The 13380-nt window shown below is 31.2% G+C and overlaps 1 protein-coding gene across 1 annotated transcript; it reads left to right on the forward strand.

Moving 5' to 3' along the window:
• The first annotated feature begins 1139 nt into the window (after positions 1 to 1139).
• LOC149571901 (bifunctional dihydroflavonol 4-reductase/flavanone 4-reductase-like) lies at positions 1140 to 4600 on the forward strand. The gene is made up of 6 exons (XM_089813308.1): positions 1140 to 1350; positions 1555 to 1724; positions 2854 to 3054; positions 3404 to 3563; positions 3918 to 4110; positions 4204 to 4600. The coding sequence occupies exons 1-6, from the start codon at positions 1188 to 1190 to the stop codon at positions 4343 to 4345; spliced, it is 1029 nt and encodes a 342-aa protein (XP_089669434.1). The 5' UTR covers positions 1140 to 1187; the 3' UTR covers positions 4346 to 4600.
• Positions 4601 to 13380: the final 8780 nt, after the last annotated feature.

The raw sequence follows: 13380 nt of genomic DNA on the forward strand, positions 1-13380 counted from the left end.
AGATATTTCCATGACATTTTGTATGAATAATTAAGAGTTCATTGGATGTATTAGTTTTCAGCCATGTTGACAATTCTCTTCGTGGTTCCACCTTGTTAAACAAGTAATATCAACTTATTCCACTTGGGTTCAATTTTGGCCATGTTAAACAAAAAATCTTGTTAAGGGGACGATTTAATAGAAAAGAAAATTTCGCTTACTGGAAAATTAAACTTAGAAAGGCTACTTGTTAAGCTAGAGTAGACTTGAACTCAAGACCTCCCACATGAGAGCCTCACAAGTTACCATTATATTATTGTGTTGTAGGCTCTCACTTCTTATATATTTTTGAAAAGAGTATATCTATTTAAATATTGTCATAAGAAAAATAAAGTGAACATTTCATATTTTATTATTATTAAGTCTTGTAATAGAAATTCCTTTTAATATTATCCTCTTTTATTAAGATATTCATATTTTTTTATGTTTGAACTTCTTCTATTCTTTTTTAAAAATATCTTTTATTAATTTTAAAATTTGTTATTTGTATATTATTATAAAATTATAAATAATAATTTAATATATTAATTATTATTGAATACAATCATATATTTATTTAAAAGAAAATGGTATATACTTTATGACAACCATCCTTAATAGAAGTGAAGCTATGTAGGTGATGAGAAGTAAAAAGTCAAATGCATAAGCAAACATTATTAAAATTTAATTTAAAAAACTCATTTATTAGATTAGGTGGACATTACTTCTATGATTTCTTAACATTTCTCTTGGGTTGATATTGTGTCTATAGACTCACTACCCGAGCAAAGCTCGCTTTAATTTTACCAAGCAGCTCCATAGGCATGGCCATATTTATAGGGAAACCACCAAATAATAGAGGGGGAGGAAAACCATATAAAGCTATGACATTCGTACGTAACAAGCAATAAAAGGCTACCATTTCTGGATCATTTCTTCTGCACTTCATTTACTTTTTCACATGCTCTACTTAAACTCCCTCCAGAAGCTTTACTCTACCAGCCAGTCTTATAATCTACCGCTGAAATCTTGCCTTCATCTTCCCTTCAAAATTTAACAGTTGAGCATGTTTGGTTCAATTTTAGAGTTTATAAAATGGGAAGAAAAAACCTTGAGCATTCACTCAGCCGGTCGTAATACTCTTCTTGTTTGAATTCTCATAAATTGAAATGCCTCAGCTAGTTAGCAAAAACTTACAAGGAAGTGAAAATGTGGGTAAGCAGATGAAAGGTCCAGTTTGTGTTACAGGTGCAACTGGATATGTGGGATCATGGATGATTATGAGGTTGCTAGAACAAGGGTATACTGTTAGAGCAACTGTAAGAGATCCAAGTATGTTTTCTTTTCATGATCAACAATAAAATTGTTCTATTTTGATCATTGTGTGCTATAATTTTAGTTTTAATGTTTTGTATTATCCATGTGTTCTCAATGCTGATGCTAAGGACTATAGATTAATTATTTTAAGAATTATTTAAGATGTTGTTTTAACTGTTAACATTATTTATTTATTAAATATTTAAATGTGTGGTATAGCAAACCCAATAAAGACCAAACACCTTCTGGACCTTCCTGGTGCCAAGGAAAGATTGAGTCTTTGGAAATCTGATTTGGATGATGAAGGCAGCTTTGATGCTCCCATTGATGGCTGTGAAGGTGTTTTCCACATGGCTACTCCTATGGATTTTGAATCTGCTGATCCTGAGGTAAGTTGCTTGTTTATCTTCTGAATATATTGTGAAGGATTTAACATTTTAGTTTTAAAGTCAAATAAATGGATTCATATTGCATGAGATTAAATAGTATATTTTGAATTCATTGTATTTAAGTCATATTATATTTTTCATTCGGCCACTTTTAAGTAAAAATTAAGTTTGGAAAAAGTAAGTCAATTTTGACTATTTAACACTTTTAGCTTAGGAATTATGCCTTAGAGTGTGATGTTTAAGCTGTCTGCTCCAACTGAAACACATTTAATCATAAAGAATACCACTAATCGTAATGAAAGTTAGATTCTTGTGAACCAGTCATGAAACATGAGTCTATAAATAAGTTTGACTCAAAAACTACATAGTTGAATTATTATAACTATGACACAACCAACCACATGCATAAGATACCACAGCTCGAGGCCAAACACAGGGTGCTAGATAAAGCGATTAGTGGTATTCAGGGGAAGGTGTCTAAAATGGATGCTAAGCTGGGCAATTTGAAAAAGTTGTTCATACAGATGGCTGATAATGTGGGTAACCTCTTGAAGCGGCTTGAGCATGACAAAGGGTAGGACTCCCCTCCGGTGGCAGAGAATCAGGGCCCCAGCAAACACACCGGAGCTCATTCTAAGAAGAATGAGGATGTGAGTAAAAAGGACGAGGTGAAGGCCGTTGCTGAAAATATGCATATTCTGGTGGATCAGGTTGTTGACCTGATAAAGGCTTCTTAGCTGGTCGGTTGTTGTTTTTTTGCTGTTCTTTTGCTGTCTTTTCCAGCTTTGTCTTGGGTGACCTCATGGGTGTTCTTTTTGGAGGTCTGTCTCATATTGTCCTGTGCTGCTTTTCTTTGCTGTTTACTTTTCTCGTTTATCTCTAGACTTTTGATTTTATGTAAAAGATTTTGGGTCCGATAAAATCTGTTTTTACTTAATCAAAATTATGACACAGCCAACTTACTATGAAAAATATCACTTACTAATCTTATATTGTTCATTAATTTTGTTTATCGAAAATCATGTGAGAATGTTTCAAAACATTGGTTTAACATCATATAGACAAGGTTGAGAGACCATATGACTCTGATATAATTATTAATGATATGACTATAGTGGATGTGTATCAGAATGAGGTGATAAAGCCGTGTATTAATGGGGTTCTGAATGTGCTGAGAGCATGTGCTAAAGCCAAGTCTATAAGGCGTGTTGTTTTCACCTCATCAGCGGGAACTGTGGACTTACAAGAGCATTATGATCCAGAAATGGTGTTTGAGGAGAAGAGTTGGAGCAACATTGATTTTTGTAGAAGAGTAAAGATGACTGGTTGGGTAAGTAAATCCCTTTACACCTTAAACTGGTTCAAACTTTTCTCCACTGAAGTAGAGAGTTGAAGAGGAAAACAATATTGAAATTAAAGTTATTAAATTTTTACAATTTATGAAAATATTTGAGTTCTTTTGGATTAGATTGTGTATGTAGTTTTTGCATCTACTTTTCTATCTTATTTGTAGACTCTCTCATGCTGATGATGGAGCACTAAATGTAATTCTAGATACAAAAACTACATACACAATCTAATCCAGAAACACTCAAATATAACATTAAAGTTCTCTTTGATATTTGTCATTAGCATTTACTTTACTTTTCCTTACTGTTTAATACCATCTACTATTACAGATGTACTTTGTGTCAAAGACACTGGCAGAAAAGGCTGCATGGGATTTTGCAGAGGAGAAAAATGTGGATATGATCAGCATCATTCCCACTCTGGTGGTGGGGCCATTCATTATGCAAACAATGCCTCCCAGCATGATCACTGCACTTTCACTCCTCTCAAGTAACTTACAAGTCTTTTCAAGGAGATCAAATATCTGTTTAGCATATGTACAGATTATATTAATTTGGTTAAGTTTTAGCATATTGTAAGGATAGATTTGTTTAGATGATTTGTAAGATGTATTTAATAATGTGATTTGAGATGGTTAGATGATTTATTAGGAATTTGGTACGTAAAAATCCATCTCTAATGTGATTCAAGATGACCCATTTAAATGTATTGATTTGTTGAGCAGTTCATTTCAAATTACCCACATTTCAAATCACCCAAATTATTTACGAGACTCACTTATTAATATAATTTAAAAGAAAACACCCATACTTTTTAAATCCCATCGAATTCCTGCCTATGCAGAAACTGAATCTCATTACCACATCATAAAGCAGGCTCAGCTGATTCACTTAGATGACTTATGCATGGCTCACATATTTTTGTATGAGCATCCAGAGGCCAAAGGGAGGTACATTTGCTCTTCTGAGAACACCACCATAGTGGAAATTGCAAAGATGCTTGCCAAAAAGTACCCAGAGTACAATGTACTCACCAAGTAAGTGATTGAATATAAACTATTTGATATGATTAGAGTTCATTATCATGGTCCACTACATTTATCTACAACTTTTGATTGTGTGATAAACAGATTTAAAGGTGTAGATGAATCGCTGAAACCAGTGGTGTTCTCTTCTAAGAAATTGACTGATATGGGCTTCCAATTCAAATACACCATGGAGCACATGTTTGATGGTGCTATTAAGTCCTGCAAGGAGAAGGGATTATTGTGAGAAAAGAGGATCTAAGCGAGCATTATAATTTTCTCTTTGCTCGGTGACTATGATGGCATGACCAGAATAAATTTATTTTGTAGTTTAGAAGCTCTCGCATATATAAACTGTGCTAAAGCTATTACTGGCTTTCTAAGAGTTCAATGGAGGATTGAATTTTTGTGTAGTTCATTTATTGGTCCACTTGAAGACCACACATTAAGATTTGATTTTTAGATTTAAAGTGTTACATAGTCAATATTGACTTTTTTTTCATGTTTAATGTTTTAAGAATGACTTAATTTCATTGATTGTTTTATAGTTAACTTCTTACTAATTTTCAATAGTTAATATTCAATAACTTATGTAATTTGTAATTTGATTTTTATCTTGTTAGTGGCTAGCTACATGTATGGAGTCATCTCCAAGAAATGTTTTATTTATGCATATGATATAAGTAGGGGGTCGTAGTCTATATTCAAAACAAATTTTAATAGTTTAGTATAATAAATCAACATAAGTAGCTAAATTTTTTTTTTTCCATATCAATTGTGTTGTTTAATATATATACGTGGTTTAAATATATATTTATATCTATGTAAAAGATCAATACCTAATATTAAATAGTTCAATTATTATTAATTAGTATTGGTTGTTGACATTTATTTTTTCTATATAAATTGTATTTTTGAATAAATTGATGTGGCTCAATATCCACATCAATCATTGAATAATTCACTTGTTATTAATCAATATTCATGATTAAATTTTTTTTTTCCTATATTAATTGTGTCTTTCAATATATTCATATGACCTAGAGCCATACATATGTTCATATTCAAAATCAAGATTGTTAAATTGAATTGAGCTTCAACTTAATTGTAAGTTATTTAGCTATAGGAAATCATAGTATAAAAAAATGTATTTATCAACATTACACATAGTTCAAGTATTTGAATAACTGATATTGAATTATGCTAGATTCATTATTATTTTTCAAAGAAATGTGACACCATTGACCCAATCACATGTCCGTATTGAGAAGCCATGGAATTAGATTTTGTCAAAAAAAAAAAAAAAACAAAGGTTAATCCAAAGTGTGTTTATTATCTTAGACACCATTTTCTATTTTATTATCTAAGATTAAATAATGGTATACGAGTATAATTATTTTATTAATGTAGAAGGTAGTCATGAGAAAAGGGTGAACTTCATATATTAGTTGATCCAAGAGAGCCCAAATGTTTCATGATTAGTCCATAATATTTAGATGATATTTTTTATGTCAATGGATTTTTTAGATTGTAGTCATAGCATTATTTATCTTATTTCATTATATACTTAATGACATTATGGTCATGTATACTTGAATGATCTATTTTGTATTTTGAGGGGAATTGAAAATATGTATAATTATTAAATTTGACATTTCATTCATATAATTTTCTTTTATTAGTTGAAAATATTTTTTAGTTTTAATAAGTTTTTTAAAAAGGTTTGAATAATGTTCATTTTTATGAATATAGAATATTAAAGTTTTGAAATGGTTTTAGTACTTACAATGATAATGTTAAGATCATATTATTTGTAATGATATCAAAGATTTAATGAATTAAAATTATATAATTATTAGATATATTAGTATGCTAGTAATGAATGACTGAGAAAGGAAAGAAGAATAATCTAAACAACACCAAGTCAATAAGGCTTTTGAAAGTTAAAATATTCCTAAATAAGGAAAGTAAGAGTTATGATAACAAGTTTCAAACTTAGAAAATAAGATAGTGAAAATAAAGGGGTGCTTATATAATGAAGAACAAAAATATGCATGAGTGAGGCATATATGATTATGGAACAACAACAAAAAAATATTGTAGAAGGATGTTCAAAATGACAAGAGTGCAAACAAATTTTGTAGAAGGGAAGCTTAAATAAGTAAGGGTTAACTGATAGATAATGCATTCATGAAGTATATAAGTAGACTTCATATCCATTTAAGGGGCCCATGCCACTTTCAAGATTGAAGGATGTAGACAAACATGTTCACATGCCTGAGATAAAAATATAAAAAAAGAAGTGTCCATTCCCCTCCTCAAATACATATGGACAACAAATATTGTTTAAAGTGTCAAAAAAAAACTAAGGAAGATAAGTTAAATGTTATGTCTTCTAAAAATTTAGATAAAATTCTTTATAATTTCTTGTAATGATAGGCATGTAAATGAGCTATTTTGAAATTTTCATCTATAAAATTAAAAGAAATGAAAACAAGATCACAACCTTCATAGAAGGGAAATAAGTGGAGTGTAGCTCTAGGACTAAAATGTTTCTCTCATCTCGTCTACAAACCTAGCCCTTGATTCAACAAGTATTTTTGACTAAAATTGAGTTCCCTACTACAATTGATGGTGTTAGATATGGGATTGTGGCATTTATCTTTCTTAAAACAGGTCTCTACTCAAAAAAATCCACATCACTTTCTCCTCTTGCACTCAATTATTTCTCTCTCCACAGTGACAAATCTAGTTCAAACATCCCTTGTGTTCCTTATGATGGTGTTAGTCTGTGCTTTTTTATCACTAAATTATGTTAGAGTCTTTTTAGTATTGTGTTTAAGTGATAAAGGTGTATCCTAGTCATTAGTTATTGTTAGAATGAATATTGGTGCTTTGGGGTGGAGTTACATCTTGTCTTATGTGACAATAGTTACCTATATTTGTTGTAAGATAAAATATGACACCCTTTCTATATTCATTATCCTCCTTGTTCATGGTTTTTGGGTAAGAAGTGTAAAAGAGGAATTTTATCATTATCTACTTGTTGCAATGGAATTTTAATTTTTCACCAAACAAATTTTTTTTTTTCAAAAAATAACTAGTATCTTTGAAATTACATTCAATTTACTAAATATTCTCATCTTACATTTTTTTGACATAAGATTGATAACTTGTTCAAATTTCTACGTCAAGTTTCCTAACCTTATTTTCTTGAAATTTTATTTTCACTTAACACCATAGTTTGGCATACCATGATTTCGTAGACACCTTATTATCACTACATCCATATTCTATAGTCAAACACTAAATTACTTTCCTCTAAAGAGAAAAAAGTCACAATGATTTAAGCTCTTATCACAAAAATTCTAATCATGTATGTAAAGTAGATAAGGAAAAAGATTTTTAAATTTGTAAACCAAACCCAGTCCCATAATATTGGTTCCCACTTTTTGGCCAACTTTGACAATTAAACAAATATTTTATAAGAAAACAAATCACTTTTAAATGCATATTGTTACAAAACTATAAATAATTTGAAGATGACAAGTAAACTAGTGATTTTTATCATTTCCTTTATAGTTTCTAACTGTATTTTTTTTAAATGAATTGATTTGAGTCCACTATCCTCCTTCTTTGAAAAGTGGTTTATATGAAAAATATACATTTTTAAAGAGTAATTGTCATTTAGTTCAACATTAAAAAAATGATAATGAAAAAAAAAAAATTCAAGGTTAGAATGGTAAAATCAATACCTATAGGATGTAGTTGGCTTCATTTAATTAGTTTAAATGTTTATATTTATTAGGTTTTGAAGTGACATCAATACACATATCCTAAACTAGAGAGTTGAATATATTGTCAAATTATGAATCTAATACATACATTTAAATCTGATATATGAATGTAAAACATCCTAGAAACATAAATGTCTAATCATAAACATATGTCTTGGTAAGATCTATGATAAACTAAAAATATCATATCCTAAACTAGAGATTCATCTAGAAACATACAAACAAAGTTTCCCTTTGATTGAGACTTGTGAGCATCCTCTAGCTATAAAGTACTATTTAACCCTTGCAAATTTAGTGCAACATTTTTTATATATACAAACTATTTAAAATATACACATTTAGATTTAAAATTTTATTCAAAAGTCACCTAAGCACTATTAGGTTTCACATCCACCAAATATATCCTCCCAACACTAGTAGGTGCCACATCTATTGAATATGTTCCTTGAACCATAGTCTAAGATGACATTGGAAGTAGTATGCTTTGCTAATTGTGCCTACAAAAATATTATACATGTACACACTTTAGTAAATGTCGAATCATATAGAGCATAATGTGTCATATCCATGTGGCCCTAATATCTAGTAAGCCAATGTATATCTCCAAGAACATGAAGACTTGTAACTCTATAGGTCTCATCTCTTAGTGTTGTTGTGGTACTAGATGATGACTCAAAAGACGATCTCAATCGAATGGGTCTAGTTATAATATATTTTCCTAGTATGTCAAGAGTAATTTTTTTGGTTGTAAATGCAATCTCTCATATCTTGTCAACCAATCCCATTTGAGAAGAAATGATAACGCTATCCATAGTAGAAGGAATCACTAGTACGACTATTGGAGTCCTCTAACCCACCAATTGTCAATGAAAAGGTGAAGCTTGATCAACCCTACGACACTAAATATGATCAACAACTCTATTGTGCCCCTAACCAAAATATCCTTAAAGATCGAAATAGTTGATATTGAACCCTAGGGAGAACTAAACTTAAAGATTGGAAAAAATAAAATGGAATCTAGTCATTAAATTAAGATAACGACCATGTGTTCTAATAAATTGAGGGTATATCATACATGCAATCTATGGAATCACACATTAAGTCACTTGATATGCCCTCACACTTTTCTTCCCCTCATAATATGGGAAGACCTCTCATTTGATGGAATCCTTATAGATCAAGCTCTAAACCTACTCTAAGGATACATCACTTGAGACCTCATCTCTTAACTCTCCAAAATTCTTGTCAACAACCCATGGTGAAAATGATGAATGTGATCTGATATGCACTGTGAGGTCATCAAGACTCTTCAAAATACTAGTAAAAATATCTCTATGCAACCCCTACTCAGACCTTTGAATGAAATATTTAGGTTGATCCATATTTTCTATAGAAAACTAAGATATAGTGGCTAAATTAGGAGTGCAAGGATAAATAGGCGGTGTAATAATATTTAGTCCACAACCCTAATCTTGGCCCAATCCTAACCTTAACCCTAACCTTGACCTTGAACCTAAGGGGCATCATCCTAATGTACATCCTGAGGTACATTATCTCTATCATATGTGGCCAACTAAGGGTGATGTGAAATAAATGTTAAAAATTGAGTACTTTAGTACAAATCACAAGTGCGTGTAAAATGGAAACCAATATTTAAATCTAAATTATGTATTTTTAATTTACAAGTACACATTAATGGGTCTTAGGGTCTGAGGGTTTCTTAGGGGATCTTAACATGTTGTAAGTGATGGATAAAGGCCCTTAGGATGCATGAGACCTAAGATACATAAATAATTTCCAGAACATGTTAAGATACATTAATGTAGGGTCGTAGGGGTTCTTGGGGTCTTAACATGTTGTAAGGGATAGATAAGGGCCCTATAATGTCTTAAGGGGTCAAAGGTATCATAAGTGGTCCAAAGGGATCCTAGTATGTCTTAAGGGTACATGAGTATTATAATGGGTCCTACAAAATGCTAAGATGCACTAGGGTCCTAGGGTGTCTTAAAATGTCATAAGGGATAGATAAGGGTCCTAGAATGGATTAAGGGATTGTAGGTGGCATAAGTGGTCTAGAGGGATCCAAGTATGTCTTAAAAGTACTTAGTGTTGCAATGGGTCCTCATATGTATCAATGAAACCTAAGATAAATCAATAGGTTGTAGCACATACTAAGATACATTAATGGGCTCGAGGGTATTTAACATGTCATAAGGGATTGATGAGGTTTCTATAATTCCTTAAGGGGTCATAGGTGTCATAAGTGGTCAAAAGGATCCTAGTTTCTCTTAGGGGTACTTGAGTTCTACAATGGGTCCTTGTATGTATAAAAGAAACCTAAGATATACCAATTGGTCTTAGTACATGCTAATATAAATTGATGGGTTGTAGGGGTCGTAGGGGGATGTTAACATGTTATAAGGGATGGATAAGGGTCCTAGAATTCCTTAAGGCCTTATATATGTCATAAGTTGTCCAAAGGAACCCTATTATGTCTTAGTCGGTATTAATCATTAATATATCATAATATATTTTAATGGATCTAAGTGGTCTTATGTGTTTTAAGAGGTCCTACAAAGGGTTCTTAAAGCTCATTTTATGTCATAATGGGTCATTTTCATGTAAAAAGTCTTGGTAATGGTTCTTAAAAAGGTTTTATGTCATAATGTGTCTTACAAATCATAATAAATTCTAAGATAATATGTTAAGATGACTAAGATAATGTTATGACATGTAAAATGAAAACGTCTACAACATATAAAAATAAATCTAAATAATTAAACATTTAAAATATACGTGTGTAGTTTTAACAATAAACATTTTGTAACTAGGTTCAAATCTTGTTAGGATTTTCTAGCTAGAATTTTGTATCTAGAATTTTGTAGTTATCTTATTTTTTGATGCATGAGTATCTTGGGTCAATGGGTAATCTTGCATCAACCAAAAACATTTCTTGTTTTTTTAATCAGTTTATTGTTTGTTAGTAGTTATTGTTGCTTACATCATTTCTTTATGTGCACTTGGAATCTTAAAGAGGACCTAAAGTATATCATCTTCCTAAGCGTGCACATCTTGATTCAATGGCACGTAGGAGATATTCTCATCTTTCTTGGGTTGCATTTATGGGTTGTTACTAAGTGTAGCATGTGGATTTTTTGTTTGTGTCATTCTATATATTGACATGACATCTTGCACACTTAGGAACTGATTCCTAAGGCTTGTTTATACATGTCTTTAAGCACAAAGGGAGTTTGTGTTTGTTTCCTTATATGGTAGTTGTCTCTTCCAAGGAAGGACCTATAATTATAATAAATTTCCTAGTAGGCCAATTTGTGGTCTTGTTGGCTATATATTGAGTCTCTAGACTTGTTCTTAGAGGAAGACATAGGTATAGATAGGTAGACAAGAAGTAGGAAAGTAAAATATTACCCAAAGCAATAGGTAAAAGAAATTTCCACCCAAGATCTAATAATTGGTCCATTCTTATCTAGGAAAGGTCCATCTTTCCATGGTAGAAATAAATTAGAATAGATAGCCTTTAGCTAATATAATTAGGATCTTGATTTTTATATTAATGACCATGCTAATTCTAGAAATAGAATCCCATTCAAAATGTTCCAGGATGGGTATGAATGGAATTGATAAGTTCCACACACCCAATATATTGTCAATGATGGAAGTTCTTCCAGAAGACCTTGTATGAGACTCAAGCTAGAATGAAATCATTTTCAATGAAAAGATCAAAAGGACTCTAGTTCTCTCTATTTGATTCCAATAAAAACTAGCAATCTTGCGCTATTGATCCAACCAATCAACCCAAAATATGATAGAATATAGTGAATTATTTCACAATTGTTTTGGCAATTGAAGGTTGTAAATACCATTGATGCGAATAGTTTTCCCTTCAACTCTCAAAATCTAGAGTAAGCCTTAGAGAATTTTTTAAATACATTAGTTTATTTTGTATAATGACTTTTCATATCTTATAAGTCCTTGAAAAAATTCACTGAACTTCAAATTATAATTGCAAGGACCCCAATTTGATCTATACAAAGCTACTCCAATTATATTATTGTATATAGATGAAGTATTTTGGCTCATACTAATTAGAAATATTTCATCAGTAAGTTTTGCTAGATCTTGCATAGTAAAGCCTTTGGTAGTTAATCCAAATTCATCATAGTAGTTGCATTCTTTTTTCAAGTAGATCCCTTTGTTACATAAAAGAAAAGGAAATTGTTTTTCTCAATATGTGGTAGGCAACTTTTTAGTATTGATAAATGTATCAAATCTTCATTTACTACGAGGAGGAGTTATTAGAACTGAATCAATTATTTTTGGAATATCAATTGAGGCAATACCAACAATATTTTGTTTGATGGTGGTTATTTTTTAACCATCAATCGGATTATATGGATCCCCAAGGAGTTTTACCAATAAGAATAAAGTAATCATTTAGTTCATGAATGCTTGGAATCCATGACGCAAGGAGACATCAATTTTGCCAATTTGAGGGGTTCTATACATATGACTAGTAATGAAAAACACAAATGCAATAGCTAAATTATGATGTGCAATATCAGTTATCCACAAACTTTGAGTTTATGGATAGAATCCCATGATAAGAGTTAGAATAGCAGTTCCCGCGCCTTTAGTGGTACCAAATAAATGATTGTTGGAATTAGGATTTTGAGCATAAAGATTTTACTAACCTGTAAAAAGTGGTTCCTACCCTTGGGGATGTGGTACTACATCTAAAAAATTATCCCACCTTATGTGCTCTCCTATTGATTCAGGAATAGCCACATGAACTAAATGCCTCGTCCAAGCCAAAGAACTAACTCCTAAGAGCAGTAGTAATACCAACCCAAATACGACAAGTAGTTGGGTCATGGGCCAAGCCTCTTTTATGTGGATCCCTATCATCCATATCTTTATTGGTCATTATGTCCCAAATAAATCAAAATATTTTTCTTAATGTGAATGTGAAAAATTATTTTTTCTTCAATAAAAATTAGTAATTCACACGACTAAGAAAAAAAGAATTGAAATAGACATTTTACCTTTCACTTAGAAATTATTGTAAATGGGTCTTTACTAACCAATTAGATCAATTAAGTTATCGTAGTATTGGTCTAGGATTTTCTCTTTTAACTATAGGTATACTTTCTGGGGTAGTATAGGCCAATGAAGAAAGGGAATCTTATTGGACCTGGTATCCAAAAGAAACTTGGCCATTAATAACTTGGATCCTATTTGCAATATATTTATATACTAGAATAAAAAGGGGTTGGAAAGCACAAAAATTGGCAGTTATGCAATCATGTCCACGATAAAAATGATTATATTATATATGTTATTTTGACAATTTGAAGAAAATAAGGTTGTAGAGAGAAGGACTAGAGATTTAGAAACAAAGAGTGATAGTGTATCATACGAAGACTTGATTCCACTGTACTGAAAGGGTTCCTAAGCTCGTCGACTT

Source organism: Cupressus sempervirens, chromosome 2, assembly GCF_028749045.1.
Source record: "Cupressus sempervirens isolate cs-2001-9-10 chromosome 2, ASM2874904v1, whole genome shotgun sequence".
NCBI lineage: Eukaryota > Viridiplantae > Streptophyta > Pinopsida > Cupressales > Cupressaceae > Cupressus > Cupressus sempervirens.

Excerpts from the sequence above, each read along its gene's own strand:
- LOC149571901 (XM_089813308.1), top strand. The coding sequence starts at position 1,188 with ATGCCTCAGCTAGTTAGCAAAAACTTACAAGGAAGTGAAAATGTGGGT. Across the intron at positions 3,055-3,403 it reads GAGTAAAGATGACTGGTTGG|ATGTACTTTGTGTCAAAGAC; the intron begins GTAAGTAAATCC and ends CTACTATTACAG. Across the intron at positions 4,111-4,203 it reads GAGTACAATGTACTCACCAA|ATTTAAAGGTGTAGATGAAT; the intron begins GTAAGTGATTGA and ends TGTGATAAACAG.